General features: G+C 47.6%; 2 protein-coding genes, 1 long non-coding RNA gene and 7 other non-coding genes across 22 annotated transcripts; 2 read left to right on the plus strand and 8 right to left on the minus strand.

The window, feature by feature from the left end:
* The first annotated feature begins 1,353 nt into the window (after window positions 1-1,353).
* On the plus strand, window positions 1,354-5,683 carry HEBP2 (heme binding protein 2). Of its 2 annotated transcripts, none has more exons than XM_069862605.1 (5): window positions 1,354-1,582; window positions 3,647-3,731; window positions 4,096-4,231; window positions 4,477-4,642; window positions 5,060-5,683. In XM_069862605.1, exons 2-5 carry the CDS (start codon window positions 3,657-3,659, stop codon window positions 5,232-5,234), a joined length of 552 nt encoding a protein of 183 aa, XP_069718706.1. In that variant the 5' UTR covers window positions 1,354-1,582; window positions 3,647-3,656; the 3' UTR covers window positions 5,235-5,683. The 2 variants fall into 2 exon arrangements, with proteins under 2 accessions (XP_069718706.1, XP_069718707.1); XM_069862606.1 differs by having other exon boundaries at window positions 1,541-1,564.
* Window positions 5,553-14,212, minus strand: LOC138723500 (uncharacterized). 6 transcript variants are annotated; one of them, XR_011337882.1, is made up of 13 exons: window positions 13,668-14,123; window positions 12,738-12,884; window positions 10,727-10,768; window positions 10,172-10,211; window positions 9,855-9,900; window positions 9,470-9,501; window positions 9,002-9,087; window positions 8,412-8,437; window positions 7,917-7,969; window positions 7,070-7,119; window positions 6,077-6,107; window positions 5,842-5,884; window positions 5,553-5,676 (listed from the first exon to the last, which is right to left on the minus strand). It is a non-coding gene; the product is annotated as an uncharacterized lncRNA (long non-coding RNA). The 6 variants fall into 6 exon arrangements; XR_011337884.1 differs by lacking the exon at window positions 5,553-5,676 and having other exon boundaries at window positions 5,700-6,107; window positions 7,917-8,154; window positions 13,668-14,142; XR_011337883.1 differs by lacking the exon at window positions 5,553-5,676 and having other exon boundaries at window positions 5,700-6,107; window positions 9,855-9,914; window positions 13,668-14,133.
* On the minus strand, window positions 5,735-5,810 carry LOC138723794 (small nucleolar RNA SNORD81). The gene has a single exon (XR_011337921.1). It is a non-coding gene; the product is annotated as a small nucleolar RNA SNORD81 (small nucleolar RNA).
* On the minus strand, window positions 5,952-6,025 carry LOC138723801 (small nucleolar RNA SNORD47). Its single transcript, XR_011337927.1, has one exon. It is a non-coding gene; the product is annotated as a small nucleolar RNA SNORD47 (small nucleolar RNA).
* Window positions 7,184-7,262, minus strand: LOC138723795 (small nucleolar RNA SNORD79). Its single transcript, XR_011337922.1, has one exon. It is a non-coding gene; the product is annotated as a small nucleolar RNA SNORD79 (small nucleolar RNA).
* Window positions 9,340-9,426, minus strand: LOC138723805 (small nucleolar RNA snR60/Z15/Z230/Z193/J17). The gene has a single exon (XR_011337931.1). It is a non-coding gene; the product is annotated as a small nucleolar RNA snR60/Z15/Z230/Z193/J17 (small nucleolar RNA).
* Window positions 9,574-9,652, minus strand: LOC138723803 (small nucleolar RNA snR60/Z15/Z230/Z193/J17). Its single transcript, XR_011337929.1, has one exon. It is a non-coding gene; the product is annotated as a small nucleolar RNA snR60/Z15/Z230/Z193/J17 (small nucleolar RNA).
* Window positions 10,288-10,348, minus strand: LOC138723808 (small nucleolar RNA SNORD75). The gene has a single exon (XR_011337934.1). It is a non-coding gene; the product is annotated as a small nucleolar RNA SNORD75 (small nucleolar RNA).
* LOC138723802 (small nucleolar RNA SNORD74) lies at window positions 10,894-10,971 on the minus strand. The gene has a single exon (XR_011337928.1). It is a non-coding gene; the product is annotated as a small nucleolar RNA SNORD74 (small nucleolar RNA).
* A 264-nt stretch (window positions 14,213-14,476) lies between the features above and the next one.
* On the plus strand, window positions 14,477-25,057 carry ZBTB37 (zinc finger and BTB domain containing 37). 7 transcript variants are annotated; one of them, XM_069862598.1, is made up of 6 exons: window positions 14,659-14,710; window positions 15,333-15,546; window positions 16,429-16,540; window positions 17,975-18,924; window positions 20,285-20,384; window positions 23,184-25,057. In XM_069862598.1, the coding sequence occupies exons 3-6, from the start codon at window positions 16,520-16,522 to the stop codon at window positions 23,670-23,672; spliced, it is 1,560 nt and encodes a 519-aa protein (XP_069718699.1). In that variant the 5' UTR covers window positions 14,659-14,710; window positions 15,333-15,546; window positions 16,429-16,519; the 3' UTR covers window positions 23,673-25,057. The 7 variants fall into 7 exon arrangements, with proteins under 7 accessions (XP_069718697.1, XP_069718700.1, XP_069718699.1 ...); XM_069862596.1 differs by lacking the exons at window positions 14,659-14,710; window positions 15,333-15,546 and adding an exon at window positions 14,477-14,509; XM_069862599.1 differs by lacking the exon at window positions 15,333-15,546 and having other exon boundaries at window positions 14,633-14,710.
* Window positions 25,058-27,977: the final 2,920 nt, after the last annotated feature.

Below are 27,977 nucleotides of genomic sequence, written 5' to 3' on the forward strand. Positions count from 1 at the left end.
TCTCGGAACTTATGTGTGAAAAACAAGGGCGTTGGAAAACAGCCTCTCAGGAAAACACTGAGGATTGTTCTCCCATCTCAGGCTACTCCACCAGGAACAGTTAGCTCTTTGTAGGAGACAGAAATATCAGCTGGACACATACAAACTGATTGGGGATTTGTTCTGGGCCCCTCTGCTTCAGAAACAAAAGGAGAATCCACAGTGGGCTTGCAGTTATCTATAGATTAATCGCCCCTCTTTCAAGGCAACGCTTTTCCATGCACGTGTTTGTGGTGTATTTGTAAAGATTGGCCATCCTGTTGTGGCTGGGTATAGTTTTTCACTTCTCTACTCCGGGGAAAATAATTACTAGTACACACTTGAGATAAGTGTTAGGGTGATGGATACTAACAGCTAACCATACGCCTTTGCATGCCTGCAGCTCCTGAGCAAGGCCCATGACGTAGCAGCTTCTCTTTCTCCAAAACACCCTGCTGATTTTCCTGTCTGAGCGAAGCAGAAGATGGGTAAAACTGAAAGACTACTCCCCAAATTAAAAGTACGAAGCGTGCAAAGAACTGGTTCTGTATTTCAGGCCTCAGCATGTTCCAAGAGGCTCTGTGAGTAAACCACGTTAAGAGTGGCTTTAAAAAGCTTTCTGGCTTTAGAGCTAAGTTAGCAGTTTGGCACGGGTTTGGGTTTTTCATTCCCTGTTTCCGAATAGGAGGGGATTACACAGCATGTTAAAAGTCATTCTCAGCTATTGATTTCAAATGTCCCAGAGAGCTCAGCTGAATTTGGCTGCAAGGAATTTGCACAAACCACGACAAAGATAGGAGTGGTTCTCCAAATCAAACTGGAGTTTACTCGGCCCTATTGTGCTGGTACCCAAATACGCCTGGAGCTGCAGCTGCTTACACGAAGAGCCCAGCTACGCTTTGTGTACTACAGGCAGGAGAGAATTTCACAATAGCTTTGTATAACCTCTTTGTACAGCTATCCAAGGGCTAGAGGGGATGATTAATCTCAAATACCACCCAAAACAGACACAGCCATTAGAGAACACTGTCTGCCTTTCACAACATGCCAAAAGCATCTCGTAAGGATGGTCTTAGCTTAGTTTGCAGCCAGGATTTTTACCTACTGTCATACCCCAAGGGTAAAGGAAAAGCTGCCATTCTGTGCTATCACTCTAGTGTGATCCAAGCCTGGGGGGAACCTTATTTATGTGAAACTCTTTTCTTCCGAGAGCTCAAAACCTGCCGCTGACCCTGACATAAATAGGCACAAAGCCATGAAAACCGGGGGAAGTTACACAAGCATGCAAAACTGTTTAGAGAGCCTGATCACACACTGGACCCAGCGTTGCCTCGTGGGCAGGAGGTGGAGCTTTCAGTATTTGCGTGGGAGCTCGCCAATGGGACCCCGAGCAGTACCAGGTTACAACCCTCCGGTTTTCATAACAGCATCTCCCTCCAGTGGGGCTGAGCATGGGTGGAGCTTGAGGAATCTAACATAAATGCTGACATGCAGCAACTTGTGAGTATTTGCATCCTCAGAAGGATAGACTGCTATAGCTAGGAGGGTAAGGACAGCTTAAAATGTAAGTATGTCTACTTTCTCTATTTTCTTAACATAATTAGTGGCTTGTGGAATGGCACATTCTGGCTACACTTACTTGCAGCACCAGTGTAACCTGTGAAGACACCTGCTATGCTTTCTGTGCCTTTGACCAACATGTCAACAGCTACAGAAAAAGCCTAGACACACTATAGTAACATTAATAAGAACAGATGGAAACGTCAAAACTCAGCTGTCCTATAGTTGTAAAAATGAATTAAACTGTAAATACTTGGAGGATTTCTCTCAGTCTGTCACCACCTGCCAAAAGCATTGGTAATTCAAAAATGTTTCAGAGTACTGGCCTCCAAATTATAAAGGACAGAGCTAGAGCTGTAAGAGATCTAACCAGTAGCTGAAGTGTGTCATGGAGGGCAAGTACAGAGACAAGCCAGCTCATACAGCAGCACGTGTGGAAACGGAGGAACATGTGCTCCTCTGCTTTCTAACACACCCCGGGAGCATACAAAGGGAGCAATGTGTTCTCTATGAAGTTGCAGCAAGGAGAAACAGAAAGCGAAGTGACAGCAACGCAGCACCATCCTCGCCTTTGAAACCGCAATGGTTAAATCACTGCAGGAATTTGCAGTATAATTACTCACATTTGCTTCTAACAAAATGATGGAATTCCTGCTTTACTGTTACGCCTTGATCATTTGTAAATGCCGCTGCCAGAAAGTGCACTGGAGTACAACAGGGACCAGTCACCCCAGTAAAGGCTGCTGGAGGCGATACCCCTTCAGGCTGGGACAGGGAGGGGGACAAGGCTTCCTCTTACCCACGTGTACCCATCTCCTCCTGCATGGTTCTGATCTTCCCTTGCTCTAGGGTGATAACTGAACGAGCTGCTACAAAAAGCTCAAGACACGAGTGCTCTGTGCACTACTTATTTTAGGGATTCTAAGCGAAAACAGTCCAGCAGGTTATTTCAAGTGTTGTTTTTCTGATAAAAGCTTTTCAACCTGATAGGTTACAAAGAGAAAACCCCTTGTAGGCACCTTGGAACCAAAGTACAGAGTAGTATTTAGTATTCAGCAGAGACCTACATGTCATGAGAAAATGGCAACAGCTAAGGCAGCAGTCGGGTGGCTCAGGGCAGTTCTGGATTGTATAAAACCATCATTTGCAAATGTGTTAAAGATGACATATCTTAAAGACTTCACCACTGGAGGTGGGAGCTGCGCCAAATTGCATCAGTGCACCTTTAATACTAAAAGCCCATTAAAAAACTAGAGCCAGGAGTGACAAGAGCAGGGGCTTCTTTATAAACAGTTGAGGGTGTGGAAAAGTGAAAAATATTCCAACTTTGCTCTGTTACCCAAGAAACATGCAATTCACACTCTGAGAAGACAATACACCACAATCTAAGAAATCAAGATAACTGCCTAGCTAGCTACATATTGTCTTTGCAATGTGAAAAGCAAAGGACGTCGTAATGCAATAGAAAGCTGTTCTTAGGATGTATGTTACACACTGCGATCTGCCTGTGGGGCTGAAGGCCTTAAGAGAGACCCAATAAAGTTATGGGCACAGCCAATACCAGAGTTCCCATCATCACCGGTACCTTTTCATCCAGGAGCAAAGTGGCTGAACTTCTCAAGCCCCTTTTACTTACAGATTTCCACAAACCTGCCACTTAGAGAACCGCAGCCTTGTGTCTGGCAGCCAGGAAATGCCTTCCCTTCATGGAGCAGTGAAGGCAGCATGTCCTGGAAGATGAACATTTCTTGAAGACAGCTTCTTGATCAGGGTCGTCTGTTGGTTCCTGCAGGTCTAAAAGGATTCCAGCCCTTGTTGAGTCACTGGGTATAAGCACTGAAACCCAGGCCTTACACCATTTCAGGAACACCTGCTTTTTAGAAAGCACGTGTTTTGCACAAATTTTTCCCATCACTTTTCAGTGCAGCAAATGAGACTAAAAGGTCAGGAGGCCAGAGGCTGATGAAAAGCTCTTTGACATTAGGCAGAAAAGCCCTAGTGCTTTCCTTCTGCCCAACTCTACTGCATAAAATGGAAAGAGGCCAATGGAATTGTCTCTGCCTTTCAGCTCTAGCAAGATGATCAAGACCTTCAAGCAAACCTTTCTGTCCCTGGATCTCCAGTCCCCTCGGTGGAGCACAGCAGAGATCATGGTAACCGCTAAGGGCCCAGGGAACAGAGCCCTCTGTAGTCAGGGTGCTGCAGAGCCAAGGCACACTTGGGATTATCTGAGGACTGTGGAGGAGCTGGGAAGTAGTACCACTGACAGGAAATTACAGAGAGAGGAACACCTATTTATAACGTCTAGGGAGCTCTGCCTAAGGCAGAGCAGAATGGTTTCACAAGGGAGGCATCAAGCTGTTTGATACCAGGGTAATGCCTAGAGGTCTGCAGCTAAGAGGGTGCCCAACACTGCCCATTGCAACACCCGTGTCACACTGATTTGGTATGAGAAGCTATTAATCTGTCACCTGCACTACTCATCTCATGGCTACTATGATTCTTACTACCTTTCAGGCAAAAGAGTATGAGCTGCGTCAGTACGAGACCGCCAAGTGGGTCAGCACAGTCATTAGGGGAGAGACCCAGAAGGAGGCGCTGCGCCAAGGCTTCTGGAAACTCTTCCACTACATCCAAGGGAAGAATGAAAAAGGTACAGTGTGCTGGTTGTGAAACAGGAGATGTGCAAGTGGAAGGCAAACCCAAATAGTACAAGACAGATGAGACACAGGAGATTCACTTTCCCCACGTTACCAATACCCTTCTGACTCTAGTGTAGAACATTACAACCCAAGGCTGCTTTCATTTCTGCCCTTAGGATAAACCTGCATGACATTTTACAGCTGCATTCAGGCAGTGTCTCTTCTTGCAGCTTAGAAGCCTTTTTCTCTCCTCTAGAGATGAAAATTGATATGACTGTGCCAGTGACATGCCTGATAAAATCTGGCTGCACAGACTTCAAGATCTCCTTCTTTGTGCCACACGAACACCAAGACTCCCCTCCACAGCCCACAGACTCCGACGTGTTCATTGAAGAGCGGAAGGCAGCAGCCATCTTCGTCCGGTAAGCAGCACCAGCACCTGGTGCTGAATCTAACATTCATTCATCAGCAGTCTCAAATAGTGTAGTGAGTGGGTTTTTAGAAACGCAGCCCAAAGAATCCTCCTCTTTGGCACATCTTGTGCTACAGAACACCTAAACCACTCTTCTAGCCTCCTTCATTCATAGTCATGAACTCCCATAAAACCTGTATGATGGTTCTTTATTATAGGAAAAGCATCCAAAGCTACACATGCCCTCTCTGCCAACTAATGCTCTCAAAATTGCAAATTCAGCTAGTTCTGCAGTTTACCCAGCACCTACAAACTGCATCACTAGTGCTTAAACGCTGCATGCTTTGCAATTCTGGTTTCTTTCTGTGAAAGTAAAAAGCAGGGGCTTGAATTCTAACAAAAAGCAACCCCTTTCCCTTTTCACCAGGTCCTTTGGTGGATTTGCCTCCCCAGAGAAATATGCTGAGGAAGCAGAAGCCTTGGCCAGAATCTTAAGAAACAGAGGCCAACCATTCCATGAAGACTTCTTCTACACTGCAGGTTACAACAGTCCCTTCAAGCTCTTCAACAGGCACAATGAAGTGTGGTATTTCAAAAAGTAATATGGGGAGGGGGGTATTAAGAGACTACTAATCAGCTCTGAATGAAAGCAGACCTTATTAACAGCTTTTGCTTGTGTGCAGAAGGGATTTAATTTGCACATGGACACAGTATCTTGTCTAATTCATTTTCTCTGGGATTAAATACTATTTCAAACCTTGTCACTGGTCAGGTCAATGGCAGTGGGCCCCCTAGTAATATCTGACACTTGCAGGACTAGCATTTAAACTAGTTTAGTCCCTGCTTCAAATCAAGTATTTGAAGCTTTTCTGAAGTAGCCTAGAACTCTTCCAAGTCAGAAAGCAGTTCACAATAACGGGTAGAGTTAACACATTTTTATTGGTTCCAATCAGTACCAGGCAAACATTACCAGTGCGGAAACAAAAACCTTGGCTTTTTTAGTGCTGTTCTTGCAAGTGTAACCAGTATTCTGCAATCTTCCACCTATTAAGACAGACATAAGAACCACTATGAAGCACCAAAAGAGCACAAGAAGTTTGCTGGGAACAAGTCAGACCTTAGATTTTCATCTCTGCTCAGAGAGAGAGTTCAAGCTGAGGTTATCATCATTTGTTCCAGCAGATAAATTTTGTTACTCATTACGCTCACCTTCTCAGTTCTTCATATAGTAGTTTTAAAGTTGCCTCCTCACCTAAAGCAAGAAAACACAATTAACAAGTGCAGTAGAACAGCTGCTAAAAGCTCCACAGCAGCTTTGTAACCTCAGAGAAAGTGGAACAGAAAGTTTAAAATCACAGTACTCATTTGGCAGAATCAAATTTCATCAGTGGCTACAAATATTCCCAGAGGTTTGTAACAGAATTCATCTGCTGTGTGGTCTTACCTAGTGAGGCTGCAGACAGCACAGTCCTTTCCTGAGAAAGAGAAAGCTGTTTCAGAATACCAGCCACCACTTTATGCAAGTTTAGTTATGAAATTCTATTCACCAAGTTAACATTTCAGCTGGCAACAGACACAAGCTTTAACTTGCAATACCCACATAGGATAGACAGAGCTTACAAACATAAGCTATTTGGGAAGTACAAAATTACTAAAGCAGGAACAATCTCGGACAAGTATACAGTTACTAATTGCTTTGTGATACTCTCAACAGAAAGTTATATTCACTGCATTTTGCTACCTAAAACACAAGTCCCATAGAAATAATCTTGAAAACATATCCTTAAAAGTGAGAACCAGTCTGCTAGAGAAAAGTTTTTAAAGCAACCATCTAAAACTTGACTCTAAATTCATGTGCAGCCAGCATAACAAAGACCAGAAAATTGTTAAGTAGTGAGAACCATAGCATACAGGGTTGGGATTTGGATTTGTTCAGCTTTTGATTTGAGTGTTAAGGACCAGCTGACACAACAGTCAGATGCATGAGAATCTAGTTATAACAGTTATGCCTGCTGCTGTGCACTCTGCTGTACCACAGCAGCAGCACTGGACTGGCTAAGTGGTCTCCACCAATTCAGCTGTTACTATTGCCACTGTGCAAAGACATCCAGCAATAAACCCCAATTTTAAGAGTCACTGAGGTCGCATCTTCTGTTCACACAAACAACTCTACATAGAACTCTACAGTTCAGGCATTGTCAGGCTACCTGCTCAGAGAGCCCTTCCTTTTAAAATCAAATTCAGAACTACACAGAAGTGCATCCTTGCTTCAAGCACATCATGTTTATTCCCACTGTAGCAGAGACTGGGAGAATCAATACTTTAAAGGAACACAAATCGGATCTGCTCTGGGACTAATTTTAGGCACCACTACCCAGGCACTTAGCTTAAAGACAATATTCCAGTAATTTTGAAACCCCATGTTCTCTACACTTACCTCAGATGTAAGTTAGTCTTATTTCACACAAACTCCCCATGAGCTTCACCCTGCAACAAGAGAAGTTTTATTAACACTCTCCTTGGCAGCGTTGCAAGTTAGCTTGAATGCATGTACTGTTTCAGTGCAAGAGTCCTCCTCAGCCTCTTTCAGAGAGATTCCCATTGCTCAGAATTAATCATCACCAACAGTACACCCTTAGAGAAGCTTCGTGTTATTTTTGTTTCTCTGGATAAGAATGACCTCAGCTTTTCGACCTTGCCTCCAATCACATCTTCATTCACATCACATACAAACTCTTATCTAGCCATCAGGACAAGTAATTTACCACACTCCTTAGAACTATTTAAGGTCAGTGCTACTCCCCACAAAAGTCCACTAAATTTAGCCTGCAAAAGTTAAATAGCAAGTAATTGCACTGATTTTGGTTAGCACAAGCTCTGCACTGCGAGGATACCACACATTCTCTCTCACCAACTACAGATTTGGGGAATTCACAGCAATGATGTTTCAACCAGTATATACTATGCCTTTTCATTTACAGAAAGTAGTTAACATTCTTTAGTAAAGTAGTCTTACAGAAACTGCAGAACAAGCAGCTTTCCAAGTAAGAAGCACTCATTAAAGTATGCAGCAGTTCTCTCATTTTCAAATCTAGGAGACAGACTTAAATAAAATGTCAGTGCAGTGCTGGTGCTACTCTAGAGCCTCATATTAAGAATTCCAGAAACTCCTTTGTCCATTACTGTTACAATCACTGTAGGTTAACAGTTGTCTTTGGTCACAAAGCAGAAGATTCATCCCTAGAGCCCTGGGCAAGTGAACCCTGCATTTGCTGGCAACTTACCTTAGCCCGTGCCACTACCGAATGCGCCACTTCACAGCTCCACCGTACCAGCCCTGGAACAGAGCAAAGCATCAGGACAGCACACCAGCAAGGAGATGAGGATGAAACCTAGACCAGTGCCTGAAGTCAGATAGAGCTAATTGCAGACCTCCATGGCTGAAGTCAAGGCAGTTACGTCTCATCACACAGGCAGCTCACACTGTCAGTCACTGAGAGCTATCGCTTTAGGCTTAGGCTGCTGTGGGGAACAGGGAACAAACGGTGCTATCCAAGCAATTTCATGAGCTCACAGGCAGTGTTAAGCACAAACCAGCCTGTCAAGGCCAGGCCTTACCCAGCAGTTCACCCTTTGTGCATCTTTACCTTTTCGACAAGATGCAAGCAGCCACCAACACGGGGCCTTTGAACCTCCCTCCCAGCTCACATGCAGTTAACACTCCACTTCTAGGCGTATTTTTTTAGGCTAATACTTGCTAAGTTAAAACAAGTACTTACATCACAATGAGTAACGCCCTGGAAGCCTGCAAAGGAAAACTTCCATTAGATAGGGTTCAGCAGAAAGTTTTAGCATAAGAACATCAAAATACTGTATCAGCGTTTAGTCAAGTTTTATCCTCATTGGGATCAGAGACCTGATTCAACATCATCTACAGTAGATTGCAACACTGCCGTCTCCTTGAACAAGGGGGGGCCTAAAGTCATCTCCCAGCACTCTTTAATAACCTTCAGAGGAATTCCTCAACTCCATGCACTGAAACTGCAGAGAGCAAAGCTCTGAACTGCAGAGCTCGACAACTTTTTGTGTGAACATTCAAGTTGGTCTTAACCAGGAGAAGCATTTCAGCTCCTAAATACGTAGCACTACCACTTCCCCTTTTAGTCCCCATTATCCTAGAAATCAACACTGCAAAACAATTACTTAATGCTTTCATTGTGAAGCACAGGGGACCCGAAGACAGGCCCTGGGCACCAGCATCTTTGCTCCAGATTCTCCACAGACAAAATGCATTTGCAGATCCTCTTATCTCCAAAAGCAAAATCCCAAGCTCAAATGCGGCACACATCCAAAACGGGTTTTAAATTACCTTCAGTTAGGAAGGTCATGTCTTCAACACCAGTAACAAGTGAAAGCTGCTCACACTGGAGGGATGGGTGTCCTGCCTAGGACAGCCTGCGAAGCAACAGAACACCTATAGAAACCAGAGCACTAGCAACAGATCCTGTTACTGAAATAGCAAATTCATTCTGCTCTACTTGTGCTTAAATTTTACCAGCACAATCTACCTTCTGCCCTCCTATTCATCCCTCAGAATTTTTAATATTGAGCCCATTTACTGATCTCCCGAGACAAATTTTCAAAACACATTTGTGTTGCACCCCCAGTTTCCCACAGGAATTCTGTCCAACTCAGGCTAAGGCACAGGAGGCTGCATCAGATAGGAGCGAAAGACTGTAACAGCATTATCACCACGGGTTGTCTGCTGAACTATGCAATCATCATCACAGCCTTTTCTGTATCAGGCATATAAATTCATGTTTTATATGATATTTACCTTACACAGCTTAAAGCTTCATCTCCCTGTGCCTGCAAAAGAAACAAAATCAGACTCAGTCTTCATGGCCAAGCCTATACCTCCTGGCTAGAAGTCGCAAGAGCAAGATACATCAGATAGGAGCGAAAGACAAACATTCTTCACAGGATATTCTGCTGAACTATGCCATCATCACTGTATCTGCTCTAGGATAACAGTACCAAGCCATCACCTCTTGCGACAGCTTTGAAAAACTGAATTTAATCAAGTAAAACTAACACCAGCAAGTATCAACTGTTTCTGCATACCCACAGACATTAATTCTAAAGTACATCCCTCCCATGTTACACATCCCACCCTTCCTCCTGCAGTGAAGAAACCTCTAGATAGGCTACATGCTTCTCACCAGGTTATGTTTCTCCTTTAAGTCCTCCAAGTGTACAGCTCGAATCCTGAAAGAAAAAAGCTTATGACCAGTATATTCAGAAGTCAAAACATCAAGGAGAACTCTAAGTTGTTGTGCCTCAGAGAAAAACTATGGTGGTGTTATGTGCTCATCATCCTCTTGATCAAGAGTAGCAACCTAGTGTCATCATTGCGGCACAGAGGGAAGACTCAGCTCAGGGAATACACTCTGCCTACTGATGTTATGAGAACAGAAGATACTGTCTAGACAAACACTAAGGACCACTGTATATTGAATTTTCAAGAAGCACTTCTTACCTTGTGAAGCAGCATCAATCCTCCATGTTCAGCAGCGGTTCTGGAAGAGATAAAATTGTTTGAAACACTGCAGGGTGAGAGAAGTACCAGTGGCAGTGACACCACACACAGAAAAAAGCCTCAGCATTCAGTTGTCAGAAATCACTTCTGTCCACTACTCTGAAACCATCATAGGCTCTCCCCTTCAGTCATCCACCCTGGCAGTCACAGGCTCTTTCTGAAACAAGCATCAGGCACTTTCCTCCAAACAACAAATGACTATTGTGGATAGCAAGAGAGCAGTAATAAAGGAAAAATTATATTTAGGGTACTACTATAGCCTGGTTAGAGGCAGGACTAGTGGCTCAACACGAGCCTCACACCTACTTCCCAGTACAAGACAAACATGGCTTTTCCCCATAAAACAGCAAGGACTGCCTGAAGAGACGCTGCAAGCAGTTACTGGATTACAAACACTGCTCTGATAATTTCCCAAGATATTCCAAGTTAATTACTAGAAGTGTACCGACACATTATTTCTCAATTGAAACTCCGTATTACGCAAGTAACACCTACCTGTTTTGAAGCCATAAGAGAGAAAAGCGTAGTTGACGCATCCTAAATTGAAGAGATTAGCTGTTAATTTTTGTAAGAATTAAGACCAGGTCAGCACATAACCAGGAGCTTAGTCTGGGTGCTCAGACTGTTTCAGCCACGCCAGGTACAGTGCCATGCACCATTCTGTGCCCAGCTCAGATATGTTGGCATTCATCACCCTCTCAGATGTCCCTACCAACATAGTTTTCATCACATGCAGGCACATGTAAGTGAGCTACCATAATATTTTGTTAAGACAGGTTCTTCACTGTAACACTGAACAAATACTGCTCAGAACACATCATGGGGGTAAGGCTGTCTCCTCAGTGACCAATACTGTACCCTGCAGGGACAACCTCCACCTTCCCCACGACATAAGGGCTCTCCCCAGCCTGGCATCTGCTTCCAGGCACCAATTTACAAAGGATAAGGCAGCTCCTAACAATCACAGAATGGTTTGGGTTGGAAGGGATCTTAAAACTCATCCAGTTCCATGCTCCCTGCCATGGGCAGGGACACCTCCCACTGGACCTGGCTGCTCCCATCCAACCCGGCCTGGAACACCTCCACGGATGGGGCAGCCATGGCTTCTCTCAGCAATCGGGGCCAGTACCTTGCCAATCTCACTGTGAGGAATTTCTTCCTGATGTCTAGTCTAACTCTTCCCCCTTCCAATTCAAAGCCATTCCCCCCTCATCCTATCCCTACAATCCTTTTCTTTTTGTTTTTACTTTCAAAAGCCTTTTCAAAATTCTGCCCCTTAGGAACAGCTTCCCTTATTCCTTGTATAACCAATCTCCTATAATCAGGCACATTATTCCTCCCCTTGGCATTGTTCAGATCCCAAATGCATCTAGTGACAGGAAAAGTCTGTTTTCCTGGAACTCCTCCTTGAGCACTGGGGGGATTCTTTCACCCCACAGATCCCGTGGTTCCAGCCATCCATATAAACTGTCTTTCTTCTAATATAAATAGGGCCACCTGCGTTTCATCCCAAGGGTAAAGATTGGGGCCTAAAAACTAGTCAAGCTTTCCTAACAGCCCCAAACGGTTTACTAACAACTTCTTCATTTCCTTCTTAAATTCCCCAGACCTCAGTGCTAATCTGGGGTACATCCACAAGTCCCAATTCTCCTGGGGCTCCTGGCACGGGCACTTCCTTAAGAGGAATATCTCCCCTGTAGACAACTCCTTCAAAGAGGGCAAAGAGAAATTTTGGATGTTCCTTAAGATCTGGTCCAGTTTTTTGGTTCAAAGCCTCTGTAGTTCCTCTATCAAGGAGGCCGAGGGCCCTGCAAGATCCATCTTCCTCTCCCCCATGATTTTCTTCACTACTTTCTTCCTCCTCACCTTTCCCAACTTCATTCTGATTACTGGGTACCTCCCTGGGATTATATGGAGGTGGTAAATGATCTAGGGTTTCCCATTTATTCTCCGTTTCCTATTTGTTTTCCTCAAGATCCCTCATTACATATGTAGGGTGGGACCCTTTTCAACATGCAGCCTAATCACTCTCAGTTTATGGTTCTCTACTATTTACATGTAGATTCAGAGCCTGAACCATCCAATCTCCTGCTGACCCAGATTATGGCCAATACAGTGGGTCAGGCCTAATGGGTTCCTTCACCCACTAGACTCATGCAATATTGTATCACCTTTTTCTTCTCCTTTCCCCAGGGTGCAACCTTGTCCCCATTTCCTGAGCAACATCTCTAAAGGGCCGTCAGGTGGAATGCCTCAAGAGTGATCCTCAGATCCCTCTTTTATTCTAGAGCCTACAAAGCCTATTTTCCATTATATCCGTTTTCCCTGCAGGACATGGTTCGCTTGGACCTCTCCACTTTGCCCCTTCACCAGCCAGTCTCCTCACAAACGTACGGAACCACAGTTAGAAGGGGTCCGCACTCCCTTTGCGGGAAGGCCTGCACTGCACTCACACTTTGAGTCCTATTCTCCTAACCACCCAGGTAATACTTAACACTTGTCTTACCTGGGTCCCATGCGTAATCCAGGCTTCTTAATTCGTTAAGGTTTTTTCTATCTCTTCCTTTGTTTTCAAAGTCCCCTATCCGGGTAAGGCTCACTGCTCCTCACCGGTCAGGACAGGGAGTGCCTCTCTGGCTTCCACTGAATCGTTCTGCAAAGACAGGAGTACTTAATTCCAGGCAAGCCCTGAAAATTGATAGAAACACCCATTCACTAACAGAACAAAGGACTGCGCAAAGGTGTATAAGTTTAATAAAATACCCGAATCAGCTGAGTCAAGTGCGTCCCTCTCTGGGAACACTCCACGTTTACAGAAATTGGGGTATTTATCCCCTGTTCTCAATCACCTGACTTCCCATCGCCCCTCCTCACTGGCTTGTGACTCTGGGTTTACATTCTTCTGCAATCGGCTAACCTATCAAAGGCTGAGTTTTCTTTTTTTTTTTAAAGAAAGCAAGTATTTTAAATTCTCTAACCTGCGTCGACAGGTCTCAGTGACTAGTCCTTTGCCTGCGTGTCATTTCCTGCCACGCAATGGCTAAATCTCGCAAAGTGGTTAAAACACACAGAATGGCTGAAATAAAAGCTACAAATTTATTCAAAAAACCTACCATAGAGACGAAAAAAGATGGAAATCTAAACATAATCTCTACAGCTGCCACCCAGCATGTTCTAGGAGCGCATCCACACGGGCCCCCCCAAAGCCGTGACCCCATCGAACCTGAGGCCAGGCCTCCCCGCGGGGCAGCGGCCCTCAAGGCTCCATGGGGCCCCCCAGCCTGCAAGGGTTCAGGATGCTAAGAGACAAGTCGGAGTTGCTAGCAACGTAAATGTTTATTAAATGCGCATAGGAAATCAGGTAACTGACCGGCCAGGGTCGCCCCAGACAATGGAGAACGACCCCGAATCGGTACACTAAGGGATGTATTTATACTCAGACACATGCAGTTTCCATACAGGCGTTTGCAAGCCAGATAATAAATCAGTTAAGTTTACAGAGTTGTCTTAGTTCGGCAGTCTTCAAGTTGCAGTCCTGTTCTGTGCCAAACAGTTTCTAAATCCCTCCTTTCCCTCCCTTCCTCCTTATCTCTGGGCAACTTGTTCCTTGCTTGCACAAGGCCGCATTCTTTGAGCTGGCTAATTAACTTCTGCTGGGGCCCAAGATGATTTGTGATCCTAACGCAGCCCACGAAGAGCCCCACGAGATTCCCTTTCCGTGGGGAACGAGGCTCTCCGCCCCCCAAGGCCCTCAGGGAGCCCCGGCGGCCTAGGCCGCAGAGCGGGGCCCATCCACCTCCATCCGCCCCCCGGCGGGGCCTATCCGCCTCCATCCGCCCCCCAGCGGGGCCCAATGGGGCCCACCCTCCACCCCCGGAGCTTCATGCTGTCCTCTCAGACGACGCGGGACCCACAAAAGCCCCGGCCGCCACTCGCGGCCCAGGCCGCGCCGAGCACTCTCACCATCTCCTTCTGGCGGGCCGGAAAGGCCGGACAGCGGCCCGCGAGCGGTTTATATAGAGTGGGTGCAGTCACGTGATGACGGCGGAGGGAGGGTGAGGGGGCGGTGCGATCACGTGATGAAGGAGGCGCGGCCTTGCGCGGCGCGATCACGTGACGCGGGGTAAGGGGGGGGGTGTCCGCCTGTGCGCAGTCACGTGACGGCGCGGCGGGCGCCCGGGGCGGGGCGGGGGGGGTGATGTTTACTTCCGGTGCGCGGCCCCGCGCTGGGGGTTCCACTTCCGGGGCGGTGCTGAGGGCCCTTCCCACCCCCGCCAGGTAGGAACCGGCGCGGCGCACGGGCCCGCGGGCACGGGCGGGGCCCAGGCCCCGCCTCACTCCCCACCCCCGCGGGAAGCCCCTCCCTGCCCGCCCCGGGGCCGCTGTCACCCCCCGCCGGGCGGAGACAGGCCGGGCCGGGGGGTCCCGAGGGTCTGAGCTCACCGCGACCGCCCCCAAGGCCGGGGGTCGCCCCTCCAGGTGGGGAAAAAGCCGAGCCCCGTGCGGGTTTCTGGTTTTAGCTGAGGGGGGAAGGGTGGGAAGGAAGGTCCTCGCCCCTGGAGGTGTCCGGGGCCAGGTTGGATGGGGCTTGGAGCAACCTGGTCCCTAGGAGGTGTCCCTGTCCACGGCAGGGGTGGAACCGCGTGGGCTTTGAGGTCCCTGCCAGCCCAAACCGTTCTGTGGTTCTATGACTCTGTGATCTCCCGTCTCCTTTAAGAGTTACAGCCAGTTTTATCCTCTTCAGGGTCCCACCGTAACTGGAAAGTAGTGGAGTTGTCCAGGCACAGCAAATCTCAGCCCCGAGGGTGAGAATTCCCACCTGCCCTTCAGCTTGACAGGTTTCTGACAAAGGATTTTCTCAGAGGGAGCGTTTTCCACTGCCAGCGGACAGCCAGTCCTGGCTTTTTCATAGAATCATAGAATGTTTTGACTTAGAAAGGAATTTAAAGCCCTTTTGGTTCCAACCCCCCTGCCATGGGCAGGGACGCTACATCGCGTCGCTCAAAGCACCGTCCGGCCCAGCCTTGAGCACCAGGCCCCTTCGGAGGGCCTGACAGATGGAAGATTCCTCCCGGTCTCAGTAGTTGCTCTTGCCTCACAGGGGGAAAGGCATTTTCTGAGATAAGCGAGTCCAAGTCTCAGCTGGTGACACTTCATGTTGTGCTGAAAATAGAGAAGCGTCTCCGTGTGCGCTCCGGGAGAGCGTTGCTCAGCGGGAGATACTGTTCAGCCGCAGGTAAAGGCTGAACTGATAAACATGCAGTCCCGCCGGGAAAGGCAGAAACCGAGATGTCATTATGCTGCTGGCTGAGGGGGTAAGCTGATGATAGAACCCTGACCCGGGAAGACAGAAACCATCTTCTGACGAGGGTACTTTGGTCTAAAAAGATGTTCCCCCTCACCAGCCTCTGACCAAGGTTCTCCCCAAAGCCTGTCAGAAAACGCTGCTTCCTCGATCCTGAAGTAAATGAAGCTGTGTGGGTCCTTTCCTCCTGCCACCCGTGACAGGCAGATTTCTCCCTGCTGGAGCAGAATAGTTTTCCCAGCTCCCCTGGGAGCAGCCAACTCCGAGTGGTGCCGTACTCAGCACTTAGCGTCTGGTTATATTCTTTTACCCCTTCTTTTTCCATACGTCCCCAGCTGACCCCCTGGGAAAGGGCTGGCTGGCCTCTGCCCCAGCCTGCCTCGCTGCGGGAGCCTCCCTGGGCGCTCGCCGCCTCCGCAGGGGTGTTTCACCTCACAGGAGGTGCCCGTGGCCCCTGCCTTCGCTTCCCTCCCTTCAGGGAACGGTTCATCACTTTAGAAACTGGTGGTTTGGGAAGATGATGAGATTCCCGGCTGCCCGTTCCCGTAAGCATTTGCACGCCCTCGGCGTGGTTTCAGCTGTGTGAGTGTTCCTGAGCGAGACGAGGAAAACCCTGCATGTGTTAAAATGCAGCCAGAGATAACAGCCCTGTGAGAGAGGAAATGACTTCTTCGGGTTATTTGCAGTTCCATTTTTTATTTTAGTGACCTTCACTGCAACACAAGCCGTGCATACAGTGGGGGAAGATTGATTTGATAAGATTCTGTGTTTCCTTGTGGTTTGGGGTGGGACATCGTGTTAGCTAAGCCTGCAAAACAGAGGATGACGAAGCTGCTGGGGAGAACCCTGTTTCTCTGTGCCATGCTTTTTCTTTTCTTTTTTCCTTCTAAAGGGGAAGGGGGTAAAAAAGTTTTTGGGCCTTCTTACTACATCAGAAGAAAAAGGGAAAATAAGAAGTTACCAGCTCCATTTCTTCCCTTTGCATGTTGCTCATAACGTTACAGGTAAGGCATCGTATTTTCTGTTTCACCTTGGTTTGTGCGTTTGAAGTCGCGCTCCTAACATTGTGCTCATGTGGGCCTAGTTCCTTGATTTTTGTGGGTTTTTTTGCTTTCTTCTAAAGATGGGGGAAGGGGCAAAGAACCCTTCAGGTGCGGTGCTGTTAAGCTGTGCCTTGTGCTCTGCCCTAGTACTGGGTAGGCAGCCGGCTGGGCAGTGACCCCTTCGCAGGGCTTCGCAGATTGACAGGCTGTCCTGCGGCTTCAGGTTTAGTAACATGTTTTGCCAAGTTTGCACAAAGCCTGCTTGGACATACGACCGTGATCTGTCCTGCAGCATTCATAAACTAATAAAAATAAAGCCCTTCAAAGGCACACATGCTTTACTGTGTGCTAGCGCCTTCGATTCCGAGATTTCTGGGAGCAGGCACTGTGAGCCTCGGTGTTCCCAGCCTGCCTGAAATTGTTTTGATATCTGCAGTGCTCTGCTTAATCGGCACTTCAGATGCCATCCAGCTTGGGAGCCATTCGTACTACAAGTGATCTTTAATAAACTTATTTACTTTGCTTTTTTGTGGGGGGCAAGTTTATGTCTAATTTTGGAACATTCCAAATTTTTACCATATATGGTCAGGGCTCCGTTTCAAACTTTGCCAAAATGAAATGTGATGATTATAGAAAAATGAGTTATGGAAGGAAAACTAGGAGATCTGGTTTGTTAATCCCCATTGTTCCTAAGCTGTCTTTTGCTGCCTGCAATATCTCAGACCTCCCAAAAGCCAGCTTCTTTTCCTGGGGAGTCAGCTGTGCCCAGCAGACAGCCTGATAAATTGGGGTTTAGAACCGGATTCTCTTCTATTTCTTTCACCAGACTGTTATATATTTTCTGCTATGTGTCAGAAAGACCACATATGATGAATATCTTGGGTTTAATAATGTGCTGAAGATGCCTTGAGGTCAGCTTTTGAAAAGTCTCTCCGGAGGACTGAGGCCCCGGTGTCTCCTTCCCGATTCCTATTCTATAAAGGAGGAATAACGATATTCCTTTCCCCTTTTCATAGTGCTTAGAAGGTGCAAGTGCTAAGTATTTTAATCCATTACGCAATCAACTGTCTATTTTTAGTACCTGAACCATTTTTAATGTTCATTCTACAATGCAACTGTGCTTTTATTGAGGCTGATGGAACGAACTGTTTCCAGCACTTAAGCCACAGGGAATGGGGATCTGTCAGGGACTGGTTTAACACAACTCTTGTGGAAAGTGGTGTACGGCACATAAAGATCAGAGAACTGCTGCCAAGTGCTTGTAAATTGTATGGTGAGAGAGTTCTTTAAAAATCCCAGTATTTCAAACTGTGTGAAAGTGGGTGAAAAATGTTTTAAATGCAAATGATAGGCTAGCTCTGTTAACGATGATATTTTCCCCCTCCTCTCCAGTAGGGTGGCGCACCTGCCAGCGGGACAGCCATGGAGAAGAGTGGGAACATTCAACTGGAGATTCCCGACTTCAGTAACTCTGTTCTGAGCCACCTGAATCAGTTGCGCATGCAGGGTCGCCTGTGCGACATTGTGGTCAACGTGCAGGGCCAAGCTTTCCGTGCTCACAAGGTGGTGCTGGCCGCCAGCTCGCCCTACTTCCGCGACCACATGTCCTTGAACGACATGAGCACCATTTCCATTTCCGTCATCAAGAACCCTTCTGTTTTCGAGCAGCTCCTTTCCTTTTGTTACACCGGGAGGATATGTCTGCAGCTGGCAGACATCATCAGTTACCTGACGGCCGCCAGTTTCTTGCAGATGCAGCACATCATAGACAAATGCACGCAGATCCTCGAGGGAATTCATTTCAAAATTAACGTGGCGGAGGTGGAAGCGGAATTGAGCCAGACCAGGACGAAGCATCAGGAGAGACCGCCCGAGTCTCACCGGGTGACGCCAAATCTAAACCGTTCTCTGAGCCCACGTCACAACACCCCCAAGGGGAGTCGCCTGGGTCAGGTTAGCACGGTGCTGGACATTCGGGAGCTCAGCCCGCCCGAGGAGTCCACCAGCCCCCAGATAATTGAGCAGAGTTCAGACGTGGAAAGCAGGGAGCCCATACTACGGATTAACAGAGCGGGACAGTGGTACGTTGAGACGGGAATGGGAGACCGCGGGGGACGGAACGACGACGACGTCCGAGTGCTGGGAGGAGTGCGCATTAAAATGGAGAACCTGGAGGAGTGGCTTGGGGCAGAGCATCAGCCGTCGGGAGAAGATGGGAGCAGCGCCGAGGAGGTCACTGCGATGGTGATCGACACCACGGGCCACGGCTCGATGGGCCAGGAGGCTTACGCGTTAGGATCCTCTGGGGCCAAGGCGGTCAGGCCAACCAGCAGCGAGATTGACAGGTGAGTTTTCTTTAGCTTAATTACTGACCTTAGCTGTAAGAGGAGATTGTGCAAGATTTTCACACGGCTGGGTTGGTCGCTGTGGAATGTTTCCCCCTTTTATTTCCTGTGGTCATCTTAAGCGTAAGCACTGAAGGAAGTTTAATCCTGGTGTTAGGAAGTGTAGCCAGTTTGGGTTATAGTGTTTTAGCTCGGTAGTGATCAGACCAAGGTCTCCAGGTACAGGCTTGCTTGGGAAATTAATTATTTGCACTGAGGTAGGGTTTTTGTCTAAAGGATATATTGCTGTTCAGTCTCAGTAGATATCATGCTCGGCATCGGAATCAACGGGGTCACACGCAATGCGTGTTATGCAAAGTGTCATTGTAATGTTGCGTTCTGGCTTGAAACTCTGGGGGTGGTTCTGTTTGAGAAACTAGATGATGACCAGCTGTAGGTCAGGAGGAACTTCTCTTCCTGGTGATCCAGGACAGTGGTGGGTCACGGGGTTTACATCTTCTGAAGCAGCTGAAATGGGGAGCTCATCGGCCTCCACTGCTGTTTTGATTTATATGGAAGAACAGAAAGCCTTTAGTGAAAATGGGTGGTGAAATCTGCTGTGTTTTGATTCTCCGTCCATCTGATTGCCCTCCACTCTAGCATTTGTTTCCTTGTCGTTAGCTCAGACCAAAGAATGGATCTGATAAAGGGCAGATCTGTTGTCTTTGGGGAGCTGTATTTGTGGGGTTTCCCTTCACATCTGTCTCCTCTTTTCTAGCTCAGTCCGTCTGGTCTGGAAACGCTGCCTGGAAGCAGTGGATGTTCTGTCAATTGTTCACTACTTAAATCAATCAGCAGGAATTGAGCTGGCCCTTGGGAGAGCAGCCCTTTCCTAGTTCCCTAACTCTTCTCAGTGGGTCATCTCTTTCTAGAGCCTCGAGCATCTCTTTTTGCACGGCACTCAATATCCATTGTTTCCCACCTGGAGTCCATCCCATCACTTTTGTTTCATGCTTTGAAGGTGGAGAAGGGTGAGGGTGGTGAATGAGGAGCCCTTAGAGAAAGGATTTCTTCTCCTGGTGTACAGTTCCTCAGTCAGTGGGCCCGTATCAGTTTACATGCAATAGCAACCAGAAAGCGCTCTTTTACTGAACTGGAAGCCGAATGACTCAGTTTTATTTTTCAGATGTTAAGACCGAAACCACAGACCAGTATGACTTGTTTTTTCCTTTGTACTTGCACTGTTCTGCCTCCTGAGTGTTAGCTGGTGAGGATGAAGAGATGCTATACAGGTGCCTCTATTGCTCACCAATTGTTCTAAACACCATAGTGACCTGATGCCCATTAAAAACTCTGTTTACACTCTTCCCCCACCCCACAGATTTAGCCCTTCTGGCAGCATGGTTGCTGTGACTGAGCGGTACAGATCTAAAAGTGAGTCTCCCGGGCGGATGGATGAGCCCAAGCAGCCCAGTTCCCAGGTAGGCAGATCAAGAAGTTTGCAAATAAATGTTGACATTGAAGGTGAAGGGGACTATGTTGTGATGAAGTGCATAATATTTTATATTTGCAAGCAATACTGCGTGTGAAACAAGGACCTTTTACTGTTGCAAAGGGTTTTGTTGCTCACACAGAGGACATATGCCATCGGTATGTGATTTAAAACTGATTTTGGCTGTCGTTTGGGATTTAGGCCAGGTACTTGGAAAACATGAGGAGTTTCTCTTGTTTTCTGAGCACATAAATATCAGCCCTTGTTCTGGGCCGGCCACCAGCTCCTGAGGAGAAACCCCATTTGCCTGCAGAGTTGGATCTGCCCTGAAACACTGACAGCAAATGCCTGAGCTGAGGAGGAGTTGTTAGTTGGCTTCTGTGCAGGACTGAGGGCTGCCAAGAGCTGAGCCTTTCCATCCTAGTGCCAAAACCGTTCCAGAAAGCCCTCCAGGTGCTACACTAGTAAACCTGTAGCCTGGGTGTCAAAGGACTGTGGTTTTGTACAGAGGTCTCTGCCTCTTCCCCAAGGGATTGTGTTACATAGCAGAATTTGCAATGTAAAGTAGTTCTGAATTCTCAACTTTCTTGGGTTACGGGCACAGTTTTGGGGTAGGAGGGAGAGAAAGGCGGAAATGCAGGAGGGCAGCAGGCTATAGGGTGCCATAAAGTGGGACACAGTGGTAATATCTGTGCCTTATCATTCTGATGTAATTTTTTAGTTGCACACAGTCAGTACTGCAATGGCACTACAGTGCGAGTGTGTCGCCTACCGCTGCAGAATGACCCTGGGGTCCTGGCAGATACCGTGTCAGTCGGTTCATAATCAGATGACTTTGCTGGAGGAGTTACGGGGCTGCTTTGCCTTTGTGTAAGACCAAGTGAAGCAAGGGAGGAAATCATCATGATAGCTGTTTGCTAATTTTGTAACACGCTTCCATAAAACAAAAGATACTTTTTTGTTCCTATTGAGCCAAAGCTTTGTTTTGTGTCCTCAGAATACATCTAGAAAATTTCAGGTCAAACTAACCCTCCAGGGCAAACGTGACACACAAAGCAATTTTAGCTTTACGTACAGAAAAGCTGCTATTATTTCTCCATCGCGAGATGACCTCAAACATGAAACCGTAGGGTACCGCATACACAGGGAAGTATCATCACCTTCCACTCTTCAGGTACTGCCACTGCTAAAACTAATTTGCCTATGATCCCTGCCCAGTGACAGCGGTAGAGTGGAAAGAAAGTTGCTCTGTGCATCTCCCTCAGTCCTGAACAGCTCACCAGTGCTTGCACAGTTGGATTCAGCGGCACCTGGCACAGTTAACGCTGCTGGCTGCATTGTGGAGGAGAGGCCCTCCTGCTGTTACACTGGTTGCTTATCCGCATTTGGCATCGCTGGGAAACAGCATAAGACTGTGAAGCACAAGTACTGTGTCCTCCAGCATGGAGAACTGTGCTCGTCCTGAGCACGATAGCCAGAAGTGGCTGTCCTAGAGCCGAGCTCGTGGTTCAGAGTCACCCTTGGCTGTTTGTCTTTCTGGCTTCAGGAAATAATGAGGAGCCAGCGAGTCCTTATGTGGCTTGGGCCAGGCGTGCCAGCTCTCTGTGCTGCAGATCCTCCCCTGCAGCGCTGTGAGGCTGCGATGGCTCACGCAGCCCTTCTCTCAAACACCATTCGTTACAAAATGAATCCTGAATGGCACCTGAATAAATACCTGTGTCAAGTGACACCTGAAGAGTCTCAGCTGTGATTTGTAGTTTATTCCTCCTTCGTTTTACTGCAAGCTCGTTAATTGCCTTCTCTTTTTAACCTTTAGTAAGGAAAACAGGGCGTGGTATATGGTATTTTAATCAAACTGGCTCGATTTTTAAGAAGAATTGACAAGTATTGACAGGTTTGATCCACAGCTCAGTGGGAGGCTCAGCGCCCCCCTGACAAGGGCTGTCTTTTCTTCGCCGTATAGCAAATGACTTGGCAGAAGGGGCCTGCATAGCAGAGGTTTCTAATTGATTGCTCGTTTGTCTTAAGCCCCAGGGCTCCAGTTAAGCACTTAAATGTGCGCTTGAGGTTGAAGACATTAGTGCTGCCGATTTCGAGGTTTGGCACATGCTCCAGTGCTTTGCTGCCTGACTGGGGCCTGTTCTTCTTTCCTGCAATTTGTTTCAGGCTGCTTGTTTTTTAAATCTCTGTTGTTTCCTTGTATCATAAATGGCGTGGCCAGCAGGTCCAAGGAGGTTCTTCTCCCTCTGGACTTGGCACTGGTGAGACCACTCCTTGAATCCTGTGTTCAGTTCTGGGCCCCTCACCACAAGAAGGATGTTGAGGCTCTGGAGCGAGTCCAGAGAAGAGCAACAAAGCTGGTGAGGGGGCTGGAGAACAGGCCTTATGAGGAACAGCTGAGAGAGCTGGGGGTGTTTAGCCTGGAGAAGAGGAGGCTGAGGGGAGACCTCATTGCTCTCTACAACTACCTGAAAGGAGGTTGTAGAGAGGAGGGTGCTGGCCTCTTCTCCCAAGTGACAGGGGACAGGACGAGAGGGAATGGCCTCAAGCTCCGCCAGGGGAGGTTTAGGCTGAACATTAGGAAAAAATTTTTCACAGAAAGGGTCACTGGGCACTGGTAGAGGCTGCCCAGGGAGGTGGTTGAGTCACCTTCCCTGGAGGTGTTTAAGGGACAGGTGGACGAGGCACTGAGGGACATGGTTTAGTGTTTGATGGGAACGGTTGGACTCGATGATCTGGTGGGTCTCTTCCAACCTGGTGATTCTATGATTCTATGATTCCTTTGCAGGGGGAAGAATCAGCCATGCTTGGAGTGAGCGGTTATGTGGAATATCTCCGGGAGCAGGAGGTTTCAGAACGCTGGTTCCGGTACAACCCACGGCTCACTTGTATTTACTGCGCCAAATCCTTCAACCAGAAGGGCAGCCTGGACCGGCACATGCGTCTCCACATGGGCATCACGCCTTTTGTCTGCCGCATGTGTGGGAAGAAGTACACCCGCAAGGATCAGCTGGAGTATCACATCCGCAAGCACACGGGCAACAAGCCTTTCCATTGCCACGTCTGCGGCAAAAGCTTCCCTTTCCAGGCCATCCTCAACCAGCACTTTCGCAAGAACCACCCTGGCTGTATGCCTCTGGAGGGGCCGCACAGCATCTCCCCCGAGACCACCGTCACGTCTCGGGGGCAGGCGGAGGAAGAATCTCCTCCTCAGGAGGAGGCTGTTGCTGTGGGTGAGACGGCACAGGGATCTGTGTCCACGACTGGGCCGGATTGAAACGCGGCTACAGAGTCTTGGGGAGAAAGGACCGTCTTCCCGTTTTTGGCTCTAAAGAGTCAGCACCAACCTGGCAGGCTGGTACTGTAATTAGTGCAATGCCACCACTGGACAGAAAGAAGCTCCCAAGATGTTGCCAAATTGCAAAATTTCTCTCTCTCTCTCTCTCTCTGTCTCTCCCCCCCCTACATCACACACACACACATGTAGTGTCAAAAATTTTTCTCCGTTATTGCTCCTCCTCTTGGAGAAAAGCAAACCGACTGTGTCAATCAACTTCTTATTCAGGGATCGACAGGATTTTAAATTTTTTTAATGTTCCGTAGCGATCTGGGACGAGCAGTCATTTGTATTTCTTGACAGCACTTTGGCCTAGCAGCTCGGTCCTGTGGCCACCAGCCGTGCGGGCACCCGGGGCCGCTCCTCGCCACATCTGCTGGTCTGGCGCAAGGGGAGAGCAGGGGTGAGGGGCCGTTGCCTTCCTCCGTTCCCCAGGTAGCTGCCACGTTAAGGAAAAAAAGACTGTCCTGGTGGAACCTGCCTTGCCCGAATCTATTTATCCCTGTCTTATTTTTGGTGCGTCTCTTTCTAAATTTTTACTTAAGCTATGATTTTAGGGCTTTTGGCTTGCCTGTTGCAGGCGTGCAGCCTCGACGCCCTCGGCATGGGCGTGGCTATAAAGCGATATCCTAGAGGTCAGCAAAATCAGGAGCGCTTCGACTACTGGAAGGGAAGTTTAGCAGCTGTGAGGTTTGCATTGACCTCTGACGCACTGGGAGAAGGGTTGGAGGGGTCTTCTGGAGGAGATTGTCCTTTGCAGTTGCTGATCTGGAGAGTTCAGAGCACTGTGACAGCCTGAGCGCTGTGCTGCTGTGCTTCAGATTTGCCGAGCGGTAGGAAGTGTTTTTCTGGACTGGCTGAAAGGCAGAGTTAGAGGCTGGCTACCAAAGTCCTTCACCCCTGCTCCCCCCTTGACACGCACTTGATCTTTTCTAACAGCAATATGGAGTACTGAAATGCTATCGTCCCAGCCAAGCAATCGTGGGTGGTTGCTTTTAAACGTCTTTCTACAAGTTTGATAACTTTTTTATTGATGAAATGCAAAAAGAAAGGAAAACCCTACTTTATTTCCTCATAAAGGTTCAGGAAACTTAAAAGTGAACGGTTCCTAGAGCAATCACGACTCTGTCCCCTTGCATGGACTTAAATTTTTGTATTGTAAGCAGCTCCGATGTTTGGAGCAGGTTAAGCAAACCTGGAGAGACATGCCTGCGTTGTGTATTGTGGGTGTTTGCACGCGCTTACGTGTTTCATAAACGGAAAAGCATGGGACAGGTAGATAAGTGCAAATATCTTGACATCTTTTAAAGAAGTCTTTTAAGAAATATGCAATAATTTAAGAGTTTTCTCTGGTTCTGATGCCGAGTTGTTCATGATAGAGGGGGAAAATGAACAACAGGTCGTGCAGATTGGGTTTGGGAGAGGACATTTGGTTGAAGGAGTTGTCTTGAGGAAGGGTGAAGTTCTGATCCTTCAGGTGATGGGAGGAACAGGGAGACATCGAAAAAGGCAAAGAGACACCTTGTTCTGGCAAAGCCAGGCGAGTGGTTAGAGCGTGGTCTTGGTGGGCAGGAGACTCACCAAGTGAAAATAAAGCTGGCCCTGCAGTCTGACTGCAGAAGTTTGGGATGGAAACATCTCCAGCCGTCGCTTTCCCCACCTGCAAATTGGAACTGGGGATCATTTTCCCCAAGAGGGAAGAATTCGGAGAAGGGTGATCTATTCCTGCCTCGCTTTTTGGTTTTTTTCTCTTTCATAAGTGAGAAGTCTCGCTGTTCCTCCCATGTCTCTCTGAAAAAGCAGTTGTGGCTCTACTGGGTGTGGAGAAGGGAAGGGCTTGGTGCCAGGATTGCGTGTCACGGGGACGTGCTCCTAAGAGAGGAACCTTCGCAGGTCTTCTGAGCCGGGCACCCACAAAGTACGACTTCATTGACCATTTCAAATAGGAAAACTGATATTTCACCTCTGTTTTCCTTCTGTTCCTTCTTCCTCCTCTCCTGTCAAGTGCATCATCACACAGTGAATGATCTAAGCAACCGCCCGAGGGACCAGCCCCGTCGGGTTTCCTGGCGAAGGTCAAACAGGATTATACTGGAACAAGTAAGGTTGCCAGAGAGCAGTCGCAGAAGATGAGAGATAAGAGAGTGGCTGAGGTAGGTTTCGTTGCAATCGAGGTGTGGGGAGGAGTGGAGCTGGGCAGAGATGCTGCTTTCATCATAGCTTTTGACGTTACCAAAAATCCAAAAGAAAAAAGGTTAAAAACTTTGAAATCCTATCCCGTTCACACTAGAGAGCATCAAAAGTTACTTTTAGTTGCTTAAAAGATTTTTAAGTGTTTTAAAATAGAACTTTTAAGAGAATACTACCAAACTATAAAAGCATAAAATTATTTATATACATATATTATATATTAATATAGTGGGAAAGTTTCCCTGCTAAGCTTGCTGTGAAGAGAAGGGTGAAGGTGCAGTAACTGCTATACAAGCAACATTTCTCTGAAACAGATGGCAACCACTCCATCGCAGCGTAGTGATGAAGGGCTGACGTGGAACGGCAACCGCCTTGATTCGTATGGCGTAGCTGTGAGGTTCCTGAGCAGGATTTTGTTTTACTGTATCGATACTGTGAAGGGAGGAGCATCCTAACAGCCCAGGATGCCAGCAGTGCGTCCCGTTTTGCTGATTCACTACTTTCACTTGGCCTGGTGAAAACCATGGAACTGGTCCTTTGTATCCCACTAGGCTAGTCTGAAAAACAAGCTTGTGAAAGGTTTTTATTTTTGCTTCTTTTACGTTTATTTTATTTTGGTGCAGAGGTTGCCACTGTATAAACGATCGTTTCTGATTGCATGCTAAAGAGCCAATATTCTTGCCCGGGCCTCACTGAGGCAAAGTTATAGCTTGTAGCTAGAGTCAGTATAAGGTATGGTAGTGGGAATCATTTTAATATTATTTCTGTGCATTTAATGGATGTGTATGTGTATGTATGTGTGAGAGTCATGCTGTCTCCAATGTTTTCTTGAACCACGCTGAAAGCAGGCGTGGGCTCATCTGCACTGGAAGACGGAACCAGTTTGGAAGGAGTCCTTTATCAAACTTTTCTTCCCGTGGTGGACTTCCTCAGTGCAGATAAGGCCAAGGTTTTAGAAGAAAAGGGCTTGGAGGTCGTGTTCGGTATGGAAAAACCTCATGTGAATGTTGCGGCAGCGGTGTAGCTACTCGGAGTTGCTTTCCGTAACGGAATGATACCAGCTTTTGTTGCCTCTCTGTTGGCAAACCGTGTAGCTCTTGATGGTTGCGCCGAAGCTGCGGAGGCTCAGATGCCAAGTGCAAATGCTTTTGTGATGGGTTGAGGCACGGCTTTGCATTTCCACGTCCAGCTGCAGCTTTTTCCCCTCTGCCAAAACTGTGATTTCAACTGTGATTTAAGGAGGATGTGAGGAGAACTATGTCATATTTTAATACCTCTGTACGTAACATTTCTGTCTGCTTCAGAGTTAGGGCTTACTGACCTGTTTGTTTGCTTGCCTCAGGCAGCAGGGGGAACACGCTGTGTTTCTGCAGGTTGTTTCTCAGAGGGGGAACACAATCCTTTGTTCTTTGCTGCGGCAGAGAAACCTTCCAAATGTGAAGTGTTGCTATTATCTCTCTGAGCCTGCAGAAAGCCCCGGTGCCAAGTGCCAGCGGAGCGATCTGACGGTTGCCGTGGCCGTTCCCTGCTGCTGCCAGGTTCCTTGTGAAGAGCTGTGAAAATAACAAGAATTGTGTCAATACTGTGCTGCTGCTTCGGGGAAAAAGCTAAGGTCCTTCCTCTTGGGAAGAGGACCGCTGTGAAGCTGAGAGAGGAAAAAAGCTGAAGGTCTTTTTGCTCTCTCGCAGTGGGAGAATGTGAAAGCAAGCCGTGCTTCATATTTCCAGCAGCTAAATAGAGAAGGATGAATGAGGAGGCTTTATGAAATGTGAATTTATAACAGGAGGCTGAGAACCCACTTAAAGCCACATAAGAAGATCCAGGGATATCAGCCTGGTAGGAGTCGGAGCAGCCGATGCGGCTGGGCAGTCCCTCGCTTGTCTGCCCAGCGTTGTGCGGCCATCAGGTTCAGCCCTTTGCCTTGCCTAGACCTTCTCTGCAATGTGTTCAAGCTGTGATCTGTATAATTTAACTTCCAGAGGTCTGGGTGGCTGAAGGGCAGGAAGAATAGAAAGCATTTTGTGTCTCTGCTGCTGTTTTGAATCCAGCCGCGGT

This window comes from Phaenicophaeus curvirostris, chromosome 8 (assembly GCF_032191515.1).
Source record: "Phaenicophaeus curvirostris isolate KB17595 chromosome 8, BPBGC_Pcur_1.0, whole genome shotgun sequence".
In the NCBI taxonomy this organism is placed as follows: domain Eukaryota; kingdom Metazoa; phylum Chordata; class Aves; order Cuculiformes; family Cuculidae; genus Phaenicophaeus; species Phaenicophaeus curvirostris.